Source organism: Bombus vosnesenskii, unplaced genomic scaffold, assembly GCF_011952255.1.
Source record: "Bombus vosnesenskii isolate JDL3184/JDL3185 unplaced genomic scaffold, Bvos_JDL3184-5_v1.1 scf7180000013264, whole genome shotgun sequence".
Lineage (NCBI taxonomy): Eukaryota > Metazoa > Arthropoda > Insecta > Hymenoptera > Apidae > Bombus > Bombus vosnesenskii.
Window position 1 is genome coordinate 3,589,853 of NW_022882924.1, and position 27,552 is coordinate 3,617,404.

Genomic DNA, 27,552 nt, shown 5'->3' on the forward strand with positions numbered 1-27,552 from the left:
AGCAGATAAATAAATTTAAATGAAAATTATTTGAATATTTTCAAACATGTTAGTGGGAAACTTTAATTATCAAAAGAATTATGCATATGTTTTGTTAAAAATAATTTAGAATAATTGAACAGTATTGATGTGGTCAGAGCTTGGTATCTTTATAGAAGTTGCATAAAGCACATGTGTAACACAGTGCATACATGTGAATTTCAAAATACAAACTTGGTCGTGCTTGCAGTTGTCAACAGGATTGCGTGAACTTTTTATTTTTACAATTGAAATTTCTTAAATATTTGTAAAATGTCAGACGGTGAAGATGATTTTATGTGCGAGGAAGAGGAAGATTATGGTCTTGTGAGTATTTGTGTACTTAGGAAGGAAATGTTGATATACTGAGAATAATTTTGGTTAAGAAATAGGTTAGAATTTTGATCTTGACGTATATGAAATTTAAAAATAGTTCAGAAGTATCTTGTAATGTTTAAATAATAGCAAATAATGTTGCTTAGATTTTGTTTAATAACAATAAAGACATTGAAGTTATATCATAATCTAAATTTGCTTAGGTTATGCTGATGCTTTCAAGATGACACTTTTTATGTTTTCTTTGCTTAGCTATGATAACCGATTGTTTTAGAATAAAATCAATTTCAAAATGATATTGTTTTTGTAATAATTTTAGGAATACTCTGAAGACTCAAATTCAGAACCTGATGTTGATTTAGAAAACCAATATTATAATAGTAAAGCTTTAAAAGAGGACGATCCAAAAGCAGCTCTACAAAGTTTCCAAAAAGTTTTGGATTTAGAGGGAGGAGAGAAGGGCGAATGGGGTTTCAAGGCTTTGAAGCAAATGATAAAAATTAATTTTAAATTGGTACATCATCAGATTTGTGATATATTTATAAGATATACTTATATTTGCTACGATGCTTGATTCTTTCAGGGTAATTATAAGGAAATGATGGCAAGGTATAAGCAATTATTAACTTACATTAAAAGCGCAGTTACTAGAAACCATTCAGAAAAATCAATAAATTCCATATTAGATTATATTAGTACCTCAAAGAATGTGAGTAATATACTAATGTAAATTATAAACTAATTTAGATTTCAAACATATTTGCTTCTTATTGTATCTTACAGATGGAATTATTACAAGATTTTTATGAAACTACTTTAGATGCGTTAAAGGATGCTAAAAATGATAGGTTATGGTTTAAAACTAATACAAAATTGGGAAAGTTATACTTTGATCGATCAGATTTTAACAAATTAGCAAAGATATTAAAACAACTTCATCAAAGTTGCCAGGTAGAATTTCTCTAATTATATTATTAAATGAGAATTATTAGTACAATATATATGTATCCTATTTTATTAGACCGATGATGGGGAGGATGATTTGAAGAAGGGTACGCAACTTTTGGAAATCTATGCATTAGAAATACAAATGTATACAGCACAAAAGAATAACAAGAAATTAAAGACTTTATATGAACAAAGTTTACATATTAAAAGTGCTATACCACATCCATTAATAATGGGTGTCATTAGAGGTAGTATACTTCAAATTGAAAATGGGATTACTTAAATATATCTAACAACATAAAATAAAATTTTTTATTTATTTATAAAAGAATGTGGAGGAAAAATGCATTTAAGAGAAGGTGAATTTGAAAGAGCACACACTGATTTCTTTGAAGCTTTCAAAAATTATGATGAATCCGGATCACCAAGACGTACTACATGTCTGAAATATTTAGTTCTAGCAAACATGTAAGTAAAAAATTAAACAGGTGAAATAGCATATTGTAATATTAATATACTCTGCTGTTAATGCTTGAATGTATATAAAAACAGGCTTATGAAATCTGGTATCAATCCATTTGACTCCCAGGAAGCAAAACCATACAAAAATGATCCAGAGATCTTGGCAATGACAAACTTAGTAGTCAGTTACCAAAATAATGATATTAATCAGTTTGAATTAATTTTAAAACAAAACAGGAATAATATAATGGATGATCCTTTCATAAGAGAACATATTGAAGATTTATTACGTAATATACGCACACAGGTATGTACTCTATGTATCAGGAATTTCGAAAATCTAAACATAACATGTATTTACGTAATTTTGCAGGTTTTAATCAAATTAATTAAACCATACACTAGAATTTACATCCCTTTTATAAGCAAAGAATTAAATATCGATGTATCAGAGGTTGAAAGTCTCTTAGTGTCTTGTATTTTGGATAGTACTATCCGTGGTCGTATTGACCAGGTAATGCAACAAATAATTTATATCATTTAAAAGTTATTTATTTGCTTCATCGTATATTAAATTGTATACAGGTGAACCAAGTACTCGAATTGGATAAAAAATCAGTATGCGCGGCGCGTTATAACGCTCTTGATAAGTGGACAGGACAGTTACACTCTTTGCATTTAACTATAGTAAATAAGATGTCGTAAAGAACACGATGCGCGTGAATTTAAAATAACATTGATCTTAAAATAATATATTGTATAGTATATCATAAATACCTGTCTCCGATTATATGAAAAATAAAATCTGTTGTGATATAATAAACTTAGGATTTTAATACGATTCGCTTATTATACCTTCTCATTGTGATATTCTTTCTTGTTACTTCTTGCGTTTATCTATTTATTGTATACTATGAATCAAATCAATTCAAGTCAATTCATTTATAACGTTAGTCACATAGGCTATGCTATCTTTCTATAATTATTGATTTTCTGCTAAGTTGGTATCAAGGGTATTGAGTTGTTTCAAAAATATCACGAGATCATGAACGGATGCGATGTTGGGGATAAGCTGTAGTTCCTTGTTCGCTTCCGACACGATATTTTGTCAAGTGTCCGATCTCTTGAATTCTGTCCAATCAATCAAATTTAGAGTACGTTATTTTTTGCATGTCTATTTTTCGATATACGAGTATGAGAATTATAAGGAGAGTTACTTTATTGCGTCCTTTCTTGGTGCATGCTTATTGATTTACATGTATTATTCAACAGAAAGTTGTTACAGTTTCTTACGTGCAATGACGATAACGAAACGTCAGATATAGATTACTTATTTGTTGATCACATTATCGAAAGTAGTTGATCAATTTCTTGAAATTTCGAAATTCGTAAGTTTCAATTAACGAAATTCTATTTATCCGTTCTAATTTCTATGCAAGTTCGATACAACTGAACACCCTGTAGAAGGAAATGCTTCAACAGAAGGATGACGAACGTGTCGTCTCGGTGGAACTGCACGACTGGTTTTAGCTCCGTTTCAAGCATTGTTATTCAGTCTACGTTCGCGCCTATGTAAATGTTGGTTAACCCCAGGCAGGACGGGCGGCAGGGTCCCTAGGCTCGTCCTACATCCTCACTGCTACGGGATGGTATAATCCTCTCGTCCTCGAACAGGTTCATCCTCATCCTCGCCACGTTTAAGGTGGCAGCTTGCAAAGCCACGGAAACTTACTTTGTGAGAAAATCAATTTAGAAAGTAAAATCAGCAACAAATATAATGGATTGTTGATTTTCGTTTTCCATTTCGTAAGTTGGATATTTTCATGAGGATGGCTTTCCTTATTTCAATTTTTACGATTAATTGTCAGAGAATTATTTCTGTTCTAATGATTTTCCTAATATTTAACAAATCTATGAAAGTTTTGGACGATCGCATCTCGAAGTATAGAGAAGTCATCTATAGAAATATCCCGATGCGTTTCTATGTATTTTCGTATTAAGGTTCCAGGGAGTGGTGGTTAGAGCTGCAGTCGGCGTGATTAGCGGGCATGCGAGTATACGCGTAAAACGACGTCGACGATAACGACTATGTCGACGGAATCCCAACGTTAATTGGCACTTGCAATCAAAGCACAGCTCGAAATATCTACCGGTATTCACGTGGCTTTTCCACAGATTTTGGAATGAAACTTTCCTCGAAATCTTCTCAACGAAGAGATAGAACTCGTGGAACAATCGAGGTGATTCATCCTTCAGATTGCCAACGGTATTCCTCTGGCGATCGATCGATGATTCAGTATTAAGATTTCTTTGATCAAAGTTGGAAAAAGGAGGAGGAAAGTTTATTAAGTTTATCAACCCTTTCGAGTCTCGATGATGCTTTGATCTGGGAAAAATGATACGAGTTAGAATAGTGAGTGATTATTATAAAGAAGACTCTTTCAGATGAAAATAACATAAAGTCAACAAGAAATCATAGATCCGACTGAACGTTAATGAACCAGTATTTCTCATCTCTTTTTCTCTTTCGCTTCCTTTTTTTCTCTAATTCGAACATCACGTCCGTTGCAGGTTCATGTTGCAACGTACACGAGGGACGTAGCTCGTGCAGCTGTGAGTAGATTCCACCCTTTGAGAAGAGTTAATTTAAGTGAAAACTCCATTTTCAGTGTCTCTTCCGTTGGAGGATGCCCCACGGGTCTACGCTGTACGTTGAGAAAAAAAGAAATATTCGAGTTTTATACCTCGTTGCCGTGCGCATAACTACAGGGATAGGATATCTTCCACAATTTTGAGACATCTTTCAACGAATTTCGGAAGTTTCTAACTTTTTTCCAGATGGATTAATTGTTAGATCTGGTCTAACTTTGTTAAATAGCCGCTAAAACAATAAGAGGAGAGAATGGATAGACAGCTGCATCGACGCCAAGACGTTTATTATATCGTCTATTCTATTCCATCTTGGGTGATTAATTTTCAACCGATGGTTGAAAGATTTAAGAATTGAGGATAGTGGTCAACGGTAACGCGGAACGACGCTATCTAATTTTCACGTGACGATTTTTTCTCTGCTATTTCGTAACGCGATTCGAATTGTTGAGCGGAATTCCTCGTGTAAAGGTTAAATTTCACCAATTTCTCTACGTAATATTACATTGGGAGGCGAACGAACAAAAATTTTATTTTATATCGGCATCAACACTCAAGAGAAATTCGTCGCGACGAACGATAATCTTTTTGACGATAATCTCGCAAGAAATAAGTTTTAGTAAAAACGATCGTCAACGACAACTCGCAAGGGGATATACATCATAGGAACAAGCAATACAGTGTTTTTCGTCGTCGTGCGGCGTCACGACGCTATATGTCGGCAGAGCAGCATAATTTCTCAAGTATTGTTCGCGCCTCGCGTCGATTTATCCAGCTGCTAAGGTGGGAAAGGTAGGTCGACAATTCCCGTGAAACGTTGGCTGGAATGGTACGACGAAGGGGATTGCAACACATCTGCCAGTTTTTAGCGGCGTCGCCATATATCATAAGTGCGAGTGAAACGTTCAGGGCAGAGGGGGCCACTGGCTGAGCCATCTATCTTATACGGCTTAACTTGCTGTGTATCCGATGTACACGCGTGAGCGCGTGTGCAAACACTTACGGTAAAGCGAGCGAATCGTGTGTTCTTATTCCTACGTGTACGTATACTACATATACGTGTACATATATACGCACATACGTACATACATACGCGTATGCGTGCGATGTCGTGAGTTTCGATGTCAAGACAACCATAACGCAATAGTCGAGGATGACGCGAGAACAGTTTTTCTCGGTTACGTCGACAAAGTCGTCTCCTAGGGTCCTAGCAGCCGACGTGTAACTTTTGCCGACGAGTATTCAAGTAACATTGCCTGGAATTGGATAAGACGAATTGGAAAATTGAATCGACTACTTGGGAAACTTTCCATGGATGTCCGTTGTAGAGAAGACAATCGGTTCTAGTTTCTGACGTTAAGATAGTTTTGAGCAAACTGTTTAAACCTGCATCGTTAACGTTCTCGTTCGAAATATTCGTTCGATCAGAGGACTTTTCCATTTACGGCTGCAGCGCCCAGAGTGAAAAGTTTGCCTAATTGGAACGCTCAAAATGGAATGAATAAAATTTGGACGTTTTCGTCCGTTGGATAGATGACCTTTCCGGACTAGTTTTAGCGTGGTAGCGCGCGGAGAACGATTTGATCCCGACGAAAGTTTGTTCGATCGATGGGCCGAGTCGACAGAGTTAAACGTATCTATGGCCGTTGTTCCATGTAAAATATACGAGCATCGAGATCAGAAATTTTAATCTCAGAGGAACAGGCCGCGAAGATGGCAGATGAACGAGCGTGCAACTAATCGGGCCGCGAACGCCCGTAAGCCGGATAAAAGGGCTTTGGCGTATTGGAAAATTGAGAAGTTCTGCTTGGGATCATGGGCATGAATTCGCGACATTTACATTTTATGATATTTGTCGAGTCCTTCGACCCTTGTTGCCACCGGCGTAGACATTCCTTAAGCCGAGCCATCCTTTCGTTCTCACACAAATATCCCGCCAAGGACATTCCCCCTTTCTCCAGCTTTTTTTTATCACGCTGTTGTGTATTATTCGTATGATATATGTGTGTCGCGGTAAAGGAAAGAAAAAGATAAAGAGAGAGAGAGAGAGGAAAAGGACGAAAGGACCACTCGTTACCGAGATAAAAGTAGAAAACGTACGTAAGTTTTCGAAATCCGGTTTCGAGATGCTTTAATTTCTTTTTTTGCTATCTTGTTCAGCCGCGACGAATTTTATTTACTGCCCCTGCAAGATGGTCTACTTCTTGCTTCGTTTATTTTTCCTTTTTTATTCGGAGACAGTAGAAGGAAGCGCCTATTATCACGAGACATTTGTTTCTTATTTATAGGCAAGAATCGTTGAAGTTAACCATAGGAGAACTTCCCTAACGAATATCTTTTTTGTTCCGAGGAATGACCCATTGAATTCGTCGAGCAAATGTATGTACGCTCGTGCCATTCAATTACGGCGCTCATCAATGAAAATGAAAAGAAAAGAAAAAAAAATGGATAGGAAAGAACGTATCATTCGCTTCGACGTTATCGCTTCGGCAAATCAGTTGAACTCATGTTTTCGTATCGATTTTTCTTCTTTTAATTTGCGCGGCAATTAGACCGTTCTCGATAGAAAAGCGAACAAATTTTCTCCTTCCTACCCCTTCTGCGCGTTGTTCCACGGATATTTTTTTTCTCTATCATTTTTTCCCGTCGATCCCGGTAACAGTATTTCAGCAATGAGTGCGCATCCCCATTAATTCCAAAATAATTACGCGCACGCGTTTGCGTACGATACCGTGGCGGCCGTTATTGTTCCACTGATATCTGGATCGCATAAATACCGATATCCGTTGCATTCATTCGACCCGTTATCGTTGTAACGGCGAATATTTATTACGCAGCTGACCGAAAGGGCTGGCCGTTTACGTTGTTAATTCCATAATTGAACGGATACGATACTGCCATGATAAAGCAACTGGTTTTCCATGGGAAATCTTGTACCATCGTTCTTCTTAAGACTGTTCTTAACGGCGATATGCCGGATAATAAGATTCTGTCGTGTTATCATTCTTTTGCGGGAAATACAAAATTAACATAGTTATCTGCGTGATTAAAAACGATATATATATATATATGGCACGTGACATAACAAAAATTCTGGGTTAGTTCGATCAATCGACATTTACATTGCAGGATGTTACTCGCTCAGTTCGCAATCAACGAAACAAACGACAAGCATCAACGAAATTTTGTACATGTTTTAACAGCGAATGATATTAACAGATTACGGATGTTTATACAGAATAAATTTTGTATAATAAACGTTAGACGTATTTTATATGCCTTTGAATATCACGTTGCAGTCTATGTACTTACATTTTTCCACCTATAAATTTCCTATAGAAGCATAAACATCGGCAGACTAGATATTAGCAACGATGTAACGCAATATCGTCGTAAAAGCTGTGGGTTAAAGATTAAAGGTTCTTGCCTCTTTGGTCGTTGAATGCGAAATTTTCAATAGACTCGAAGTTTAACAAGGGCGACCGACGAGGCAACGTAATTATCTCCGTTTTAACAAGCCACGAATTATTTCCTGTCGTTGGTCCAATATTCTCGCGGCCATCCATGCCAGGAATGTCATTTCTTTGGCCGTGATAGGGGAGTGTCTCGTCGCAGATATCTCGCGGTATTCGCGTTGAGCAAACTGCTACCGAACGAGTTTTCCATTTGCCCTGGCCGCAATTGATCCGTGCGGCCGCTCCTCGCGCGATAACTATCCGGTGGACTCATTTAAGATAAACTTAGCCGAGGATCAGCGGATACGTGATTTCCATAGAGTTTCCTTTCCACGGCTTGAAATGTACACGAGGGGATTATTACGAAATTATATAGGATCAATGTAACTCCTACGTGCTGTTCACTTCGTGTGTGACGAGTTCGGAAAGCGTTTCGTTATTTCACGTCAGATAATCGGACGCTTCTGATAGTGCTGATCGCACGATCTCCTTTCGGATCTTGTAATTAACTCGATTATTAAAGATCAACCTTTTTGGGAAATGAGTTTTCTAAATCCCTTCCCGATTTGTTCACCGCGAATATACGATCGAAATATCGTTCCAAGCTCTTCCTTTTTTCAGACGAAGTAGAAATTACTCAGACATAGAGATTCTTCTTCGAATAAGTTTCTGTTTACGATGGTTAATATTGCCGCGAAATTAGGTCGGAAACATTGCGCTGTGTACAGTTCTCTCTATCTCGATCTCGATATTATTCTCTTCCTGTTTCTCTTGGAACGCCGCATCGCGACTTCCGGAATCTACATCGCTTCTACATCTTCCAACATCAATACGTATGCATTATACCTTCCGTCGAAAACAAGCACCTTAGCGTAACGCTGTCAGATTAGTTGGAGTTTCGAGCTTGGTAGGTGTTAATTAGGCTAAGCAAAGATTCTCCTGCTTCGGCGTTCATGTTCGCAAGGACGTCATTACGAGGGAAGACCGACTGTTCATCAATTATGTTGATTAGCTATTTGGGGAGTTTGAAAAAAGATCCGCTGACTTCTCCCTTGGAATACTGATATCCAACGATGGGTTAATTATAACGATACGAATCTACATTACGTGCTTCGAAAAGACGAACAAATCGTTTTTGTTATTGACTCGAGAAGAGTCAGTGAACGTTTATTTACATCTTTCGTTTGTCTATTCGTATATACGTATATTCTCAATTTATTTGTTTATGTCTTTGGTTTCTTATTTATCAGCATTCTCCGTTTGTTTATTTAGATATTTAGCTTGTTCAACATCAGACCTGTTAATTGCATTTCGCGTAACGTCAGCTACAAACTGCCATTACAGACCCTTTTCGTTCGTGGTTTCGAGTGTACGGCCGTCTTACGCTCCTGGCACATAATTAGCTCGGTTAATTAGACTACGTTAACTGTCCCGCTAATGTTTCGCGTACCAGCATGGTTCTCCGCTCCGTTTTCTCTGCAATTCGACCACTTCGCGGCTTAACCTTGATTCATAAAACGTCGACGAGAGGCTGACGACATTAATCCGAACGGATGATTCCGCGAAGCTTTTAATTGGATTGTAACGCGCTTAATAGTTCGTTTATTACATCAGCGTGTTGTAACGAGATTTACGTCGAGTTCAACTCCATCGTTCCATCTCCATCTGGATTTTCAAATTTCTCTTTTTAATGTCGTCCATCGCTTTTTTCCACTATTAATTTTATTCTTTTGTTAAATTGCAATTTATGCAACGACGGACACGTGTAGAAAAAACGCGTGGATCGTTGTCGATAACAACACGGTAAGCTAGTTTAATTTGTTCGTGTACATTTGCTTTTCGTAACTCCTTTGTATTTCATCGATTATTTAGTTTGATGGGTTTTCAGCGATTGGTTCGCTCTTCGTTGCCAATTTCCCACCGCTCGAGACTAATTCTAATCATTTCGATCGCAGAACCAATAATTTTGTACGCTGCTTGTACGTATTATCGTGTTTCATTAGTAGGTGTATCGTGCGCGTAACGAACGATAACGTCGTAATATTCTCGCCTCTTCAGCCCTCTATTTTAGATATACATGTACACACGCACATACCTGGAATAACTCGACGATCCGTTAATTTGTCTGTAGCTGGGAAACTGAATTCACTCCAACTGCTTCTCGCTATTTCTTACCTTTAGGCGGGATCAAATTATCACCTTACACGTGACACAACACGTATCTTCGATGCTACCTCGACGAAACGGTATCTTTCTCCGTTGCGTTGGTCGCTTCAACGACCGAATTAACTGCACAATTAAACTATCACGCGACGAGTATGCAATTAGTTATCGGTACGCACCGTGTATCCGCAATTTTCCACTCAACTACTCGTCATCTCCGTTTATTCGTTTATCCGCTACGTTATTTATTCGCTGCCTTTAAAAGTTAAAGCTCACTGCATTTGTATCGCCACTATTAAATATAGAAGATTCAGCGACCGAACATTCGCTATGCTTTGAATATTTTATTCGTTTCTGCATATTACGGTCGGCATATTTTTGCACTTTTTGAACTTTCCATAAATGTCTAAAATGTGTTACGAGATATTTAAATGTTTAAAAATGTACACAAACTGTGTCGTAATATGCAAAGATGTATAAGATATTCAAAGTAAATATTTAGATATCATATTTTAATTATAAGATATTATAATATTTAGAGGGCTGTGTTCGCAAAACATGAACTTGCGCAAACAGTAGCAGTTTAACTATTGCGTTGAATTCATATTATATTTTTTTAGGGTAACCAGACTCGTTCTCATTGTCGGACAAGCAGGTTATTCTGTTATCACCGTGCATAATTCAAAATATTAATTATATAATATGCGAGGAATAACAGGATCAGACACGACGAAGAGCGTGGAACGACGAGGTAAAAGGTGGACAGAAGGTTGGTGGTTTTTAAAAAAATTCTTTCCTGGTTTTCCATGGGGATTACGTTACATCGTGCTGATCCCGTGGGTAAGGATTTTTCAAGACGGCGCCGCTGAATGGAGCGATTTACAGTAATTTCTGTGGTTCGCGTTTAGCGCCAGCGATAAAATCGCCCGTTTAGAGTTTACACGGGCAATAGCAAAAGATACAAACGTGTTACGTTCAATTGAACATTTGCGTTCCTATATATATCGAGAGAGTAAAACGAAAAGGTAAAAGATCGCGTTAAATATCTCGAACAAATATTCAATCGCTCGTAGTTGCTGTCGTAAAGGCATTGTAAATTTATAACAGATAAAGTAAGCTCGTATTTGTTACGTGTTGTGTTCGGTACACAATCGAGTAGCCAGATGAATCGTACGTGTGTGTTCTACGTGTTAGGATATGCATACGTGTAACAGATATAAGTCGTACGGGTCGCACATGTTTAGCATACATGTCGTAATTTCATGTTCTCACTCTCTCTGTTTCTCTCGTATATATTCACGCTGTATCTTCATATATCTGTTCGTTTATACATTTACGAAGGCAGCGTGACTGACACCTAATCACAACACCTCCAGCGATACATTATGCAGTAGAAATACTCATCGTATTAACTGGTTGTTTATGTCAGCGTGATGTATGTTCTAGGTATCACTTGGTAAGCGTTAGGCTTACATCGGATTAGATAAAAGGATGTAAATGTATCCACGTGAAAGGCCATTGAAAAGCAAACTGAAAATTCGATCAACGTCTTTATGTTCCATTATTCGACGTGTTTCGTTCTATTGGTTTCGGACACAAAAGATTTGATTCTTTTCATTCGAAAAGAAACCTAACTCGATATCACGTCCTCGATCTCGTTACCCGCGACTCACCTCGCCAAAAGTGCACTGTCAGTTATATATTTATAACCTTACGTTCTTCGAAGGTGTTATGTCTGCGATTCACGCTGGGAGATACTCTCCCGTAACAGATATAAGTCGTGCGGGTCGCACATGTCTGGCATACATGTTGCCCTCGTACGGTCTGAGCCGCCCCTCTTTCACCCCTTTTCGCCGTTACTTTCCGACTCTCTTTTCCGGCTGGGATACCGCTGGGAATTCTACTTAATATTGCAACGTATTACCTTCTTACCTAGGCTGCTGTGGCCCGCGGCGGAAATCATACACCGGGTGTCGAGTTATCGGCGTAAATCTGCGCTATCGAGGCCGGCGTCCGGATCAAGAGGTTGAGCTGATTAGAGACACTAGACTAACCGGTTGGATTCTCTGTCCGTGTGAAACATTGAGATGGTTTTAAGCTGATAGCGTTGGAATAGTTTATTCTTACAAAAATTCAGAGTCAAAAGAGAAAGACAAGCTTCGAGAAGAACGAAATATGTAATAATCCGTAATATTGTCTGGCGGACGGTTACTAGAAAACCATCGCGTACTATTCGCACGAATCATTACGTGTAGTTGCATATCCGCATGAAATACTGTTTTACGCAAGATAGAGCCGTAAGACGGGAAATAAGGAACGGCTGGAAGCCAATATTCCGCTCCCATCTGACCGTTTTCTAGCGAGAAAATTCCACGGGAAAGCGACCCACCGATTAGGCTACTCTATTTCCTGGGTATGGCCCCTCGTCGAAAGTAACGACGAAATCCTCCGGAGACTTTCATCGATCGATGCCGAACGTTGTGCAGCAACGGACAACTCGAGCGTTCGGCCGGCGAGTATTTGCCCGGATAAAAATGGTTACGACCGACTCATGCTACATCGGGCTAAACGTTGACGGTACAATATTGCGACGTGCACGTGCACAATCGATGGGGGGGCTATCGATGAAATATCGTCGAGCGTGCAATATCTCGTGCTGCGACGCGCCCTTCGATTATCGGTGACCGAATTTCTTCGCGATTCAGCGAATTCGCCTGTTGTAAATTCGATATCGCGCCTACTTCGTCCTCGTCGCGCCGCGTTGCGTCGGCCTGGTCGGCGGTTGTTGTTAGTGGTGCTTCCATCCGTTAATAAATGATCGCGTTGATAATGTTGCCACGCTGTAAATCCGATAGCATCGAATATCGGTAGCGCTCGTGCTCTTTGTCGTTTGTCGCTTGATTTCCAACGTCAACACGGACGAGTTTATAAATTTTCAGCCGGTTAAAAATTTTCACGAGACGCGCCGCTCGAAATCGTCGACATATTTAAAATTCAAATTGCCGCGCCGTATCACGCGCGCGATCATTATCGGAACTCTCGGATATAACGTGTATCCGGAATGACATATTTTCTCGCTGGTACGGTAGATACCGATGCTTTCTTGGGACGCGATATTGGACGTTTCTACGTTTCAGAGAGACGGGGGGAGGAGGCGACGTGTATTTGGCAAGATCTTACGGCTCCCTTCTGCGGATATGACGTAAATCCTCACGCTCTGCACCTATTTGCACACCACGTAACGTGTATCCCATCCTAGAATATTCAAAATACAAGCTGAAAGTTTCCAAATCCCGTTTTAAATCCTTGGTTTTCTTCAGGGTCAAAAGCTTCGTACGTCCAAGAACGTTCGAAAATCGTTTCTCAGAGTTGGAAAGAGAAATTTTTTCAATTCAATCCACGTGTATGTTTGGAACGATGAAATAGAGGAATAGAAAGGTCGAATGGATAGGGAAGGACAGAAAGAGAGAGAGAGAGAGAGAGAGAGAGAGAGAAGAGAGACCGAGGATCATCTGTAGTTTACGGAAGTGCAGGCGAGCCGTGAACCGTGTTTGTCTTGTCCCGGTGTCGCGCTGCAACGTACAACGTCGAATTATTACTCCATAACCCGTTGCTTTTACAGGCTCGACGAGCTGACTGATACGCGACACACCGCGCAAGCAACAACATATACCTGTCGCGTGATAAACGTCGATTGTCCTATTAATCGCTGTTTCGATTCGAACGGCCATAGAATGGCTTTGTCTGGTGCACCGTGCGTGTGTTTAGGTTTGCTCGAAAAGGGTATAGGAGAAAGATATAGAAAGGTCGTAGATTGTTACCAAAGATCATATTTTCATTGGAATAAGGGGATTCTTCGAGGGTTCATAGGTTTCTCGTCCATAATATCAGGCTGCTTTTGTTCCAGCGTGCCCAGAGTCACGATGAGAATCGAAGACGAGGAAGCAGGTCGTATATAAACGACACAATAAAAAGGGGGCGCCGATGATGCTCGTTCACGAATCCAAATATCTCCGAGCGTCATATTGTCGGCGTACATTTCGGTCGCTTCTTTCGCTCTCTTCGCACGAGCACCCTCGTTAAGCGCCTACGTGTTCGTGATTCTCAATCGACCGGTCCAGCCGTACTAGCGTTACTTTTGATCGCTGGATCCACCGCACGCTCCTTCCTTCGGGCAACGCCTTTAATCTCTTCGCTTTCGGTTCCATCCAGAATTAAGGGCTCCGGTCGAGCACAGCTACTACCTCTGACGCCACTCGCCGTGCCGTTTCGTCGTCGTTGCTTCGTAAACGAAGATTTGTTCCGGATTTTCCGAAGAAATTGAAATAAGCTATATCCTCTTCGTTTTGGAACAGCATGCTCGTATAGACATAACCCAAATCCATCGTGCATCCATCGGATACGCAGAGGAGATGTATCGATACATTGTGCATGCGCGGCCAGCAATACCGGTGTATCTACGGCAAGAGTTTGGACATGGGAGCACGCAAGAAGGGACGAACGAAAGGCGAACGTTCTACCAGCTATGTACGTCACGTCTGGCTTCTGGATTACATTTATACCCCCACGCAAGCTATAGGGAAGAGGGTGAGCCCAGGGGGCCGATGCGCCAATACGTGCCTATAATCTTCTACTTCGTCCTCTTTTGCTCGCTCGCTCGCTCGCTCGCTTGCTCACACGTTACCATTTCGTTTCTGCTCCTCCACGATTGTAGACTTCTCGTCTGCGGACTACTAGCGCCTTTTCTCGAACCTGCATCTGCGTTTCCCACTTTTGCTAACACGTCGGTCCTTGCATATTCCACGCGAGTATATGTTATTTTTCTTGCCTTATCACTTTTCGCCTTACATTCTGCTTTCTTTTTTCTTGACATCCTTTCACGTATCCCTTTCGTCTTGTTTTTATTTGCCTCTCAAGCCGTTCTTCTCCCTCACCGTCTCCCGTTGTCCGCGCTTCCCTTTACGCTAACTCAGAATTCCGACTTCGGCCATTCTTTCCGTCATGCTCCGTTTCGTTTTCGGTCTGCAGCTTATTTTTGCCTTTCAATTTCATCGGATCGTTTCATCTTTACAATCTCTAAACTCCTCTTTTGCGTTCCTGCGCTTTGCTACGCTTTTCTTCTTTTCGCCTCCTTCTTCGGAGCGTTCTTGTCGCTCCGTTCTTCCAGCCTTTCCTCGTCGCTTCTTTATTCCAGCAGCATGCGTTCACTCGCGAGCAGAGGCAACAACTGTCGTCGACTAGAGTAACTCTCAGCGACGATGATTCTGTGTGGACGATCGTAGATCCTCCAGACCGACTCTATTACTCCTACGGGACGTTTTATTTCTGAACGATGCCTCGGTCATGACTCGAAAGTTTTTATCGGAGGATTTTGCCCTGCATTCTCCAGCGTGTTCCAAAAGCCTTTCGAACAATCCTCGGTTAAATAGTTCTTCGATTATTCCGCTCTTGCGTTACTTCCTACTAACCCTTGTTTCAGTTAATTCACAAGTTGCCAATCTGCAATTGTCTTCGGTAATTTTCGAATCAGAGGAGACGAAGTAGGAAGCAAAGTATTTGCAAAAATATTTATCGTAGCCAGATATATAGACAGAATACGGAGAATAATCCAATGTAAGATAGTACATTTGATGGACGCATCTTCGCGAAAAGTTGGCAGACACCATAGTCAGAATGAAACTTTCATTACCCGCTGTAAAGTAACCGCTGCACGTTTCTCTCGTCTCTTTCCATTGCGATTCACGGTCAAAAATAAACCACTGTTCACAGGAGAATCTCGATTTTGATTATCGCCGGTGTTGAAAAAGTTGATCTGTAAAATTCCAAGCCACAGCTGTCGTACCAGCCCCCGAATCCGTCCCTTTTCGTGATTTACGAGGAAGGCTTAACACGGACCCTCTGGTTTGTTTTTATCAATAGTTAATTCGCAATTTACATCCGTTTAAATATTCATACCGGCGTGGGCGCCGTCGACGCGAAAACCCGGGGCTTTCGGTCCTCCGCATACTTATTCCAAACTCTGCCTGTCTCTCTCTCTCTTTTTGTTATCCAGCGTTCTCCGACACGTTCTTCCTTTCTCCTTCTATCTCCTTTTCGTCTTTCGCGTAAACGCCCAGTGAAGTTGTGTGTGAGCAGCGATAAAACCCAGCGGGATACGTTCGAATACCTTTGCACCCGAAACCTCTCACGCATTAAATTCTAAAGCCGCTTTCTAGTTTCGGGCTGCATCGTGCATCCTACTTCTCCTTGTCTTCCGTCCCTTCTTTCTCTCGCTCTTGCCACCGGTGTTCAACGTTACCTCGTACTTCGATGGTTGAACAAGAGGCAGACACAGTGACGAAGGGGAAAGGGAGAGTAGAGCTTGTGGCGCGAAACTTTGTCCATGGAAAACGGTGGCTGCTGGTTACCGATGTAACGCTCACCTTCCCAGTGTTTATGGTCGGATAACTGTGCATTAAGGATCACGGATTTTGCCGCGTCGCTCGCTTGATTAATTAGCCATTAATTAATGCGTTAGCGCGCTTGCTACTAATGGAAGGTGAAAATTTTATTATCGTAACGGATGATGACGAATTCGTGCTGTCCTGGCATAGCTACTGGGATCTGATGGAGGGATCGGCGATGTAACGCCGGATTAAAATCACGGTTAATGAAAAGCGAAATTGCACGCGGCAACTGTAAGGGTTGAAAGGGGAGGATCGTGCGAAACGAACGTTTTAAACTTATCAACCGATGAGGGCATAAATTAATTAATTAAAAGCGGCTGGTCGCGGCACGATGATGCGTCCGCCCAGAAGAGTGCGTTTATCAAACAATTTTCCGTTTGCCCTGTCGCTGGTCCGCAACACAACGCGATGTAACCACAATTAATTAAATTTAATGACCGAGTGACAGTGGCTTTATTAATTAGTAAAATTAACCGCGTAACGCACCGATACCCATTGAAGAGCGCAGAAATGGAGTTTGAAAGTAACGCCGATTCTCACTCTCACTCCGCTTTATTAATATCATTTCCTATTTAATTTCCTATTTAATTTGATTTTCTCTCTTTACTGCGATTAATTTTTTAATACAGACAAACTTTATCTCCTATACGTTTCCTCAAACTTCTGTCTCGAACGATTATCTAAACATTTCCCGAACATCGTCGTTGTTTGCACGAAACGTTTCGTATCGTGTAAACCGAAATCGCGTTCATTCATTTTATAAATGAAATCTCTCGCGGAATCTTGTACACACAGATTCGACTGTTTCGCGAAATCGAACGGATCGTTGTCTCGTCAAATATTTAAGCGTTTTGCCATCGAATTCGGAAATTGGCGAGTCCAATGTCAGCAGTTTCTTCTTATTTCGCGCACGTAAACCCGCTTTACACTCTGGCATGTTCGGCACGGTTACCGCGGCTTGTCAGCTCCTAGGTATATTTCCGTGTTTTATTCATGAAATACGTAGCTGTCTATCATATTCCCAGATAAGATTCAGCGAGTGTAGACGCGGTATATCGCCGCGTGAAACCTGTCGCTCTACAAACGGAAACCGACGTAACAAAAATAACAAATCGCGAGTGCAACCTTGCCATCGATGCTCTTTGTGCCTGTTTTAGATTATTTTTATTCCGTGTCACGATTTACCGACGTGTTTCACGAGAACTGGAACAAACGTTATTATTAGAGTTGCGGTCGTACTCAGCCCTGCCCTAAAACCGACACGATAGGTCAAATCTGAAGCCTGAAAACAAGTTACATTCTACATTATTTCCTGTTCTGTTTCAGTGAATTTTCTCTCAATTTTCCTGTCCATTCTTTCAAAATTTCAAAAGAAATTTCATTTACTTCGATTAATCCAAATAAGGAATCCTTTACACGGATAAATTTTGACTTGCACATATTGGTCCTTTCTAAATTTGTGTTATGATATTCATGGCATTTTAAAGATAGTTCCGCGTGTGAAAGAATTGCTATTTATAACGATTTTTATCGATATTACGATATGGACGGAAAGTGTATCGTTTTGGGCGTCAATTCGCGGGGATTTTTGGGAAATCGGACCACGAGGCGGCACGCGAATTCGCTCGACCGCAACGGTAGATCGCGAGCACTTCGATTATTACGGTTATCGCGCGCGTCACAATGCCTTCGTGGCTGTGGCTCAGCCCATGCGACACGTGCATTGTAAACATGGGGGTTGGCCGCGTTATATGATCGTCGCAGGTGCAAAGTTAAATGTGCATGGCTCCGTTCAGCCTTGGTTTACGGAATTTGCACTTCAATATCGATGTTCCGGAGCTATTCGCGAGACCGGCGTTCGACCGAAAGTCAGCCAATTCGTACGGCTAGTTGCTGCGGAAGTGCATACAAGAACACGCGAATCCAACCGCATTCACGATCGCGTGAAAGATCAGATATCAGATGCGCTTTATTCTCTGCTGTTCATTTTTTCCTGCGATTTCCCATTTTTCGAAACGTTTGTGAAGTTGTTCCAAAAATACTGTGGCATAATGAAATAATAAATAAATTAATCTCTTTGAGAGTTTCATCTTAGATTCATCGGTGCAGACGTTATTCGCATAAAAATTCCGCGTGGTTAAATTTTAATCAAATTTAAAATTTTAATCAATTTTAATCAAATCTGGTTTTTAATTTTTTCGCCGTCGATACTCGTCAAGAATCTCAATCTGCTTCTCAATCACGTTCAAATAAATTCTCATTCCCACGATATGTGATATACTCTGTATCTTGTCTATCGATTCACAAAAATACTATATGTGATATAAAATATTATATCGAATATCATATAGTTTACTGTAAGCTACGTGGTCGATTGCCGATTCACCGTATTGCTTTATAATTATTCCTTAACGTGCACACCGTGGACTCGCCAACCAGATGAGGGCCGGACGTGCGCTTTGGAATCTAATTACTCGTTAACCGCTTATAGACGTGGACTACCAGCCGGGGACTGGAACGTTATTATTGCCGAAACGACTGAAATCTGGCTGTAATTAAGCATTTATTGCTTTTTGGTCTTCGCAAGTTTAGTGGTTTAAACGTCATTATCGCGTCTCAGGTCTGGCTATAAACTGACTTTTACTACTTACCACTTTGGCATTTCCAGAGTTGTTGCGAACTTGACAGCCTTATTAAAAATACGATAACCTGCTAGAGATACAAACTAGTTCTAATAGCCTATCGTAAAGTTATCCCTTCTGAAACTTAGATCTGACAAGTTTCAGATATTCACCGTGTCCATTTTGAAGTTATATCTTCGCATGAATTTCACGCGTTTCAACGATTGACAGGTTGATAGGAGACGAGAAATATTTTTAAAAGACGACTCGTTTCTTGACCATGGCGTTTGGAAAAACGTTCGGTGAAAATAAGGACGGCCAGCTGAAGTGGATTAAAGCCTAGTTCTCTGTAAAGCAGAGTCCTGTAAAGCGTATCCCAGGAGCTGATATATCTCTAGTTTGTAGTCCGGCTACTAAAAATCCTTTATTTCTAGGCTGCAAACGGAAGGCTGGCGAAAGGAGAGTAAGAGAGGGCTGGTTGTGCACCATCTGCGCCCTTCTCACGCTTTTAGCCAGTAGTGCCAGCTAGACCGACAATAAGCTGATAATTGAGCTTTTGAATAATTCCAGCTATTTAATCCTGGTTTAATAAAGCTTCCCGTTTCAAAACGCTCGTGAATTTCATTAGAGGGACCCTTGACTGGAGAATCGCGGGAGCGACATTAATGCGCGCAATTTAGTCTCTCTTTCTTTTTCCTCTCCCACTGCTCGCGCTGTCTCTTCTCGTTTTCCCTTTCCTTTGCTTTTTTTCGGTCATCCTGGAAAAGTGGACGTAATTTATATAAAAAAGAGGAAAAAAAAGGGGAAAAAGAAAGAAGGGGAGAAGGAAGGAGAGAGGAAAGAAACAGAAAAAGCTTGCAGATATACGTAGTACAATGCTAGCCGTTACGTCGTAAAAATTTGGAGGTCGGTCGCTTTTTATTATCCTGAATCATGCCACTCGTTTAACGCGATTGTCATAAACCGAAAGAAAGGTACTTTCGTTGCGTGCCTTTTTCTTTTAAGAAGTAAAAAATTGTATCTGGCATCGCGAATTTCACGATCGCAACGACTGCAATGGTAATTTTTCCTATCGGCGAAACGATGAAAGTTATTTGCTCTTGATAAATAATTATTTCATAGGATATTCGTGCGCGGTTCTAAACGAATCGCCTCTTTCGTTCATTTGAAATTCCGTTCTCTGGGTAACAATAGACGTCGCAAATCCGACCTTGCTGCAATCAAATTTCCATCGATGCAGTTCGCTGCATTCTCCGCGAATACACCACGGGGATATGGGGTATCAAAAGGCCAACCTCCTACGATACGAGTTTATGCAGTGGAGCGTTTAGTGGCGTAGGTTCTTTCATCGGTAGATTAGTTAATTTCGGTGCAGCTATATCCCAGTCCCTGGATCCCTGATGTAATTAGCTGCACAATAGGAAACAGCTGACCCTCTATCGTATGGACGATGTAACGTCTAAACCAATCTCCGCCAACAGGCAATTATTACACCTGTATTTCATACGTCCACCACACTGTTTTCGAGATTCCCCAAACACGACGAAAGTATTCTCGATACTCAAAGTCTTTCTCCCCTCGTCGTTCTTTTACGATGTCACTCGGATCAATTTCAATATGTACTGTCGAGTCTAGGTCGATTCCGATACAAAATTTTCCCCTCCGTGGGATTCAAACTTTAGAATTTATATCTGTAAGTACCTTGACATTTCAAAGAATCGATCTTCCGCGAAGGTAGTGCTCGAACTTTGAAAGACGAAACGATGTATCTTACGTACTACAAACGTTGGGTACGGTATACAGGGTGTTCAGCTACAGGTGTAACTAAATTTAAGGGGCGATTTTTCAATCCGAAATGAATATAAAAGTTGCGTTTTCGGTTTTGTTTCTTAGTTACTGTGACGATTAAAAATCGTTTGGAAGGGCGCGAGCAAACCTTCTTACACGAACGAAAGTAGGGCAGCTCGGACAGCTGGAGTACAGTGATCCCAAAACCGGACATGGAGGGCAGCTTATCTCGAGTCGGTTAAGGCTATAAAAAATACACGATGTCGTTTAAAAAACTCAACGTCACTTTGATACGAGAAACTATAAGATATAAAAAAATAAAATTAGCCTATATGTGTATGTATGTGTGCGTGTACATGCGCTGTACAGTCTAAATATTTCTATTAACATGATTCATTGCTGTCTTTGCTACTGTTAAATCTCCCTTTCGTTCTTTCCACGATTTCTTCGCCACCTACGACGTACATATTGTTATTTTCATTGTCAAACGCGTTAAAATTACCCTAATTTTCGCCTGCTTTCTTCGCTGAACCCTGTGCTCGACGATTCCGCGATTTTATAACAAATGGTATAATAGTAATGAACACGTAGGTAGGTGTATTTATAATATTTGTTTCCCTTTATTGGTCGACATTATTCCGATCGAGCGGCCGAAAAAGACTTCGAATAATTAAAGTCCTATTGTATTTCGGAAACTAAGGCTCGGTAATGGTTATATTATGTACACGCCGAATTATTCATTATCGGCATGTTGACTTTCATAACATAATAATCTGGGTCACTAAAATCGATAGAGTGTAAAATTTTCATTAACGAAACCACGAAATGGAAACTTTTGTCGTTGCGTTGCTGTTATCTCACCGATATGAAGGCGATACCGGTTTTAAAAGGCAAGTCGCTGGCGTTTTATGTAACGACTCAGGATAAAATATAAACTTTTGCAGCTCTCTGCAAACATTATTCGGTGGTGTCGCTAAAGCAGCATATTTTATAAAGATTAAAATAACGTCAGATATCGATAATCGCGAGGAAAATGAATAAACTTGGTACCAGTAGAGAAGTATATTCTATACGTTACGTATTAAAGTTTTCTCTAGCCGGCTGCAGTGAATCTCAACGATGACAAGTTCTATTTTCGAAAGGCATGTGTCGATAGTTCGAGAAAGACTCGAAAGAGCATTGTGTAATATCGGAAAATAAAGATATACATTTTTCCCCGATTGCTTACAATTTATTAATATTAAATCGAATATACAGATATAAATTGGACAGAAACGATGTTTGTTTAACGGAAACTAAATGTGATACTCGTATCTATATCAAATAACTTTACAGTTATTTGGTCACTCTCGTCAAAACGAATCTAACACACACACACACACACTCTCTCTCTCTCTAACAACTCGATCAATTCTCTCGACTCTACTCTTCGGTGTCTCGATTAACTCTAACGACTCTACTCTTCGACGACTCGATTAGCTCTGACTCTCGCAACACACACACTTTTCGACTCGCACACTCTGACCTTTCGGTCGTCCCACCTTGAAACACGAAACCGTCCTTCTGATCTAACGTTGTCTATTGTTTTTCTCATACCTATGTAAGAACTAGGTGACTTTAGTCACATAGGCGCTCTTAAATGTAAACAAACCACAGAAGGACGACATACACTATTTTTTTCTATTTTCTATTTTCTATTTTTTTTTATTTTTTTTTTCTATTTTCAACCGATCTCTAGTTCAAACTACCTTATGATATTACAATTGTTCGTCAGCATGAACTTCATTCGCATTGTTAGAAAAAACGTTGGCGGAGAATTTTAGTTTTAGATATAAATACCGTGTTTTTTAAGTTGAAACTGGTCTTTAAGTCACCCCGGCTTATCTAAACTACCTGGAAAACGCATAGTTTCCGACGACATTTATCTATTATTATGTGTGCTATTATTATTATTGTTATTTATTGTGTGTTTGTCTTATTACTCTTATAATAGCAACTTTTATCTGTAGATATAGCGGACAAGGTTTAAGGAAAACTCGAAAAAATATTGTTGGCCGGCGCGAGTTGCATTGACATTGTTAGAAAGAACGTTTGCCAAACAATGCCAATTTATTATATATTTATACTATATGTTTTAAGTTAGAACTAGCCTTTAGATTATCCCAACTTATCTAACACAGCTGATGGAACAGGTAATATTCGACGATTATATATATATATATATAGCGATTTTTATTTGTATATAACGAGCAAGGTTAAAAATATCCGCATGGTAAGGTTAAATATAATAAAATTCCGACAATTCCATCGGTTAATTCCACCTTAACTCCAAATATAATACATTGATCAACGTTCCTTCGTTAAACGCCTGTTATTTATTGCTACGTGTTATCTACGTGGAGCACACACTGTCCAAACAAATGCGTGTTTTTAGGCAGAAATTTGCCATATAAAAATCACAAACGTCGGTGCCTTCACATTAAAAGCAAAAACGCGCCGGGAACGTGCTAACCGAACGAATATTCTCAACGAAAGTCATCATGCCGCCATACGTCGTAGCTTTCTTACTTGTCGTTGTGGTTCTCGCTGATTGTAAGTATTCTGCATTGTCCTCAAACCTTATCCGCGTTATTTTGCTTCTTGCTTTTCATAAATGCCTATGCGACACTAGTAGGCTCCGCATCAGTTTGCTCAACAAACGAAGAATGGATTCGTTGTGGACTGTCGTGCGAACCAAGTTGCGATGATAGACACCCGAATATCACAAACCCCTGTCCCCGCAGTTCCCGCAGTCGCCGTAGTCTACGTATTGAACTTTTTCCAGGCGGTCCTGGTCCCGTGAGTATTATGAAATTATTAGAGGCCTACGAAAACCCGAGAAAGTGGAGGACCCGATGCTTAGGACGGGTGGGAAAGAGACTGGGTGATTATTGATCGGGTAATCGGCAGATAATATCATGATAGATATAATATAATATATCTATCATGTTTCTATCGGGATTCACGACAAAATTGGTAATAAGACACTTTCTTACAATATAGGCCAGTCCCTTTCGAATTAGCAACAGCGTCTACTCTGCTGTATCGGTCAAATTAATATTTGCATAATCGGTCAACGAGTGTTGTTGTAACATTCTCACGGTGATAACTCGAAAAATACGTTTTGGCGTAACTGCGCGATATGTTATACTGTTGCGTTAAGGATAGTCGAATGCTTCGTGAGTAAAAATCAACGCGTATGTATGGCCATTTTACAGACCATATCGTGTGTCCGATATTTTACGCACAGCTTTACGATCGTGTTATTGAAAATTGCTCGATATAGTCGTGTTGATATTTAGACACATCGCTATCTCTGCATTCGTTGCTTTGCATAAAATGCGATGATTTAAATATCGCGTTGTTTATTCTACGAAGATACGAACCATTTACCGTAGCTTGAGAGTATGTAAACAATTTCTTGCATCGTTTTATTGTATCCATAGGATGTCCAACAATTATACTCACGATCTGCTAAATCTGTATACTCGTGATGTCTTAAAAATGGGCAGCAAAAGTATCGATTTGATCGTGAATTTCAATGTTAAATTGTTTTTTTTTTTGTTGAATCATATAGCAGTCTAAATGTCAAGCTTTCACGATGGTACCGTGACCGTAGTATCTCTCACGAGGAACTTTATTTTTTGTTAAATAATAATAAAAAGAAGCGTTATTATTCGGGAAAAATTGTTTATATATCCTCAAACTACAAGAAATAGTTCACATTGTCATAGAATAAGCAACAACGATGTTTATATCATCGTCCCTTATACAAAGGAATAAATACAGAGATGTCCGTGCCCGAATATCAATGTGACTGAATTTTGTCAACATATATTCAGATACAGATAGATTATTGAAAGCCAAACTTCAAAATCTACCATAAAATAGCTGCATAAAATAGCTATTTGTGTTCTAACGTTATCGATAAATGTTCTTCAGGTATGCGTTTCTGGCCCCAGCTGTCAGTGTGTCGGAGGTACTTTACGAAATGAAGCCACTAACGAATGTGTGCTACCGGAAAACTGTCCATAAGTATTTGCACAATTTATAGTCAGTACTTACATACATATTCATATCGACTAGTTATTAGACTAACGAGTTTGTAGAGCATGTTTCAAATGGAAATATTTCAGATTGAATATATTTGAATATTTATAAAAAATCGTGTGGCGCGATTCGCAAATTATTAATTATTAATATAACGACTCTATCCGTTAAAACGACTGCATTTTTATCGTTCACAAATTGTTTACGCATAGATTACCTTGAATTCTACCTTGTAGAACAGTTTTGTATTCGTTTTTAGTTACGTAAGCAGAACCGTTTCCGTTTTTACATTGAAACGCGAATGTGGCTGAATCGAAGCGATGAAAATATATACAATTTTAATGCCTTTTTGTACCATTTCTCTGAATCTGTCAACTGGATTCAAAGCACGTTTCACAAATAATTGTGCAGTATGTACGGCAGAAGAAATGTTGTGTCATTCACTAGGTTTGCAGCTTGTGATGTTCGCATTATCAAGTACCATTCATGTTTTTGAATACGTTTATAAGGAGTCACATAGTGATTCTTCGAAGAAAGTAGTCGCGTTTGACCATAAAATTTGAAACTTTTTTTGGTTGCAATTTTATTATACTTATTATTGGTATAATGTTCGCTAATATGGAATTCACTTGCAGGATACCTAACGCTCCTATGATGCACTTACATATAAGGAAACTAGGATATTCTTCCAAATGATTCCGGTGACCGATCGGGACGATATTTGGTGGGTATCGTTCGACAAGATATTGTAAACCTGAAACATAAAATCTTAATTGGGGGAACTTTGGTGTTCGAAAGATATAGGCTCCTACACGTGCAATATATTCTGATTTCGCTTGTATCCAATACCATAAAGAGAAAGTTATAACAAGAGTATCACCGTGATACGTCTTTGCGGAAAATAAGAAGCTTCCGGTTAAAGTGCTCATAAAAGATACAGACCCGCTTGAACATATAGTTTACATCTTTTAAACCCGTTCGTTCAAGATTCGAGTCTACTTACGTGTAAAAGCATCATTATTTTCGTCGAAGCACGTACGCGTGCTCGAGATTTTCTAATGAAATTAGAACCTATTCCCAGTACATGATACGGTACATTCCATTGATCCCATTTCCATTTTTATTCGTCTTACGATTCATTCTGCTTATCAGCGGTCGCTTTTATCTTCCTCGTTTAATGTTACTCGATCCAGAGACCGAGAAGTATCGGACGTATCGGAAGCATTTCATTAGCAACGTTTCACGTTCCTTGAAACCTCACTGGGGTTTATCGGAGTCTGCTAAACGGATAATCGGTAATTGATTCGCACAGAGACCGGCCGATTCTCGCCAGTACTTGCCAGCGTGGGTCGTGCGCGAAATTAAGCGTGCCACTCGCGTCGCGATACGATACTAATTAATCGACCGGCTCACGGTTATCCGCGTTGCACTTCTGCGGGCGTTGCATCGTCCCGAATTCCGCTTACTTTAACGCGGAACGATCAATTTGCGGTCCGATAATTGGCCGATTCTCTCGAACCGTTAAGAAAACGAAATCGATTATTCTTCGCCTCCACCGTACGTCCACGCATTTCTTCGCGTCTTTCGATCCTTTTCGATGAGAAGGAAACGCGTTCTTCCTCTGGCAGAAGCTCTCCTCGCGTTTTCCTTTATCGTTGTCGCTCCACGGAAACTCGTTCCGTTCAATTAACGCAGCAGTTAGTACACGCTGATATCAATTTCCGCGACGTTGCTTCACGGTCGAGCGTTTACTACTTAAGTGGACACATCCAAGCATTGTACGCGAGCAATTCAAACTACTCGCGGAGTAGTTAGCGGTCAGTTTATGCGCAGTTCATGAGCTCCTGGAAGAGCACGGACGAACACGCCGACGTAACTAGGGTTGAAAGTACACCGGTTTGGATTTCTAATACGTGTATACGATGTACACGACAATGTAGACTGTCTCCTGACGTATCCGGTGAAGCAATCGGTTAACAGGACGGGGGCCTATTACGTATACGGGTCATCAAAGGGAATTCCAAGCCTGTGACATATTTGATGGTCGTTGCAGACTCGCTGACTGTTGGCATAGTTAAAATGTCATTGCATTCGGTTGATCTGTTGTTCGCGTTTGATCGCCACCCCCTTCCTTTCTTCTATATAAACTTCTCTGGCACGAACGATACCGTTTTCAGTGGGATATCAGGTGAAAAAAAATGAGAGAGGAGAAGGAAAATAAAACGAACAACGTAAAAATGGCTAAGGACGAATTGAAAATTAAAATTGAATTTATTGCTCGAATCGTAACTACGATTTATTTATTCTTCCAATGGAATTGCTTCTGATCGTTTCTCTCTTCTCTTCTATAGAAACTCCGCCGACATCGGCTGGATACTTTCCGCGATTGAATATCGAACGAAAAAAACATAAAATTAAAAATGCAAAAGAAGACGAGGATTTAATCGACGATTACGGAATGCTATTTTAAATTCATACTACTTGGGAAACATAATGGAGACAGATAGCGACGCAGCTTTTTCCTTCGTCGAAACCATCGTATCGAGCCCTTGCCGGCTTAGCGGAGAAAAGAATTTC

At 40.1% G+C, this 27,552-nt stretch overlaps 2 protein-coding genes across 2 annotated transcripts; both read left to right on the top strand.

Annotated features, from left to right (window-relative positions):
- Position 1: 1 nt before the first annotated feature.
- LOC117240103 (COP9 signalosome complex subunit 2) lies at positions 2–2,600 on the top strand. Its single transcript, XM_033505983.1, has 9 exons — positions 2–345; positions 674–868; positions 938–1,063; positions 1,138–1,305; positions 1,376–1,550; positions 1,632–1,770; positions 1,855–2,071; positions 2,138–2,278; positions 2,350–2,600. Exons 1-9 carry the CDS (start codon positions 292–294, stop codon positions 2,467–2,469), a joined length of 1,335 nt encoding a protein of 444 aa, XP_033361874.1. The 5' UTR covers positions 2–291; the 3' UTR covers positions 2,470–2,600.
- Positions 2,601–23,205: 20,605 nt separating this feature from the next.
- On the top strand, positions 23,206–25,053 carry LOC117237301 (cysteine-rich venom protein 1-like). The gene is made up of 3 exons (XM_033501106.1): positions 23,206–23,478; positions 23,558–23,724; positions 24,868–25,053. Exons 1-3 carry the CDS (start codon positions 23,427–23,429, stop codon positions 24,958–24,960), a joined length of 312 nt encoding a protein of 103 aa, XP_033356997.1. The 5' UTR covers positions 23,206–23,426; the 3' UTR covers positions 24,961–25,053.
- The last annotated feature ends 2,499 nt before the right edge of the window (positions 25,054–27,552 follow it).

Coding starts and splice junctions, on each gene's coding strand:
- LOC117240103 (XM_033505983.1), top strand. CDS start 292: ATGTCAGACGGTGAAGATGATTTTATGTGCGAGGAAGAGGAAGATTAT. Junction 1,771..1,854: donor TATTTAGTTCTAGCAAACAT/GTAAGTAAAAAA, acceptor ATATAAAAACAG/GCTTATGAAATCTGGTATCA. Junction 2,072..2,137: donor TACGTAATATACGCACACAG/GTATGTACTCTA, acceptor GTAATTTTGCAG/GTTTTAATCAAATTAATTAA.
- LOC117237301 (XM_033501106.1), top strand. CDS start 23,427: ATGCCGCCATACGTCGTAGCTTTCTTACTTGTCGTTGTGGTTCTCGCT. Junction 23,479..23,557: donor CGTTGTGGTTCTCGCTGATT/GTAAGTATTCTG, acceptor ATGCGACACTAG/TAGGCTCCGCATCAGTTTGC. Junction 23,725..24,867: donor TTCCAGGCGGTCCTGGTCCC/GTGAGTATTATG, acceptor AATGTTCTTCAG/GTATGCGTTTCTGGCCCCAG.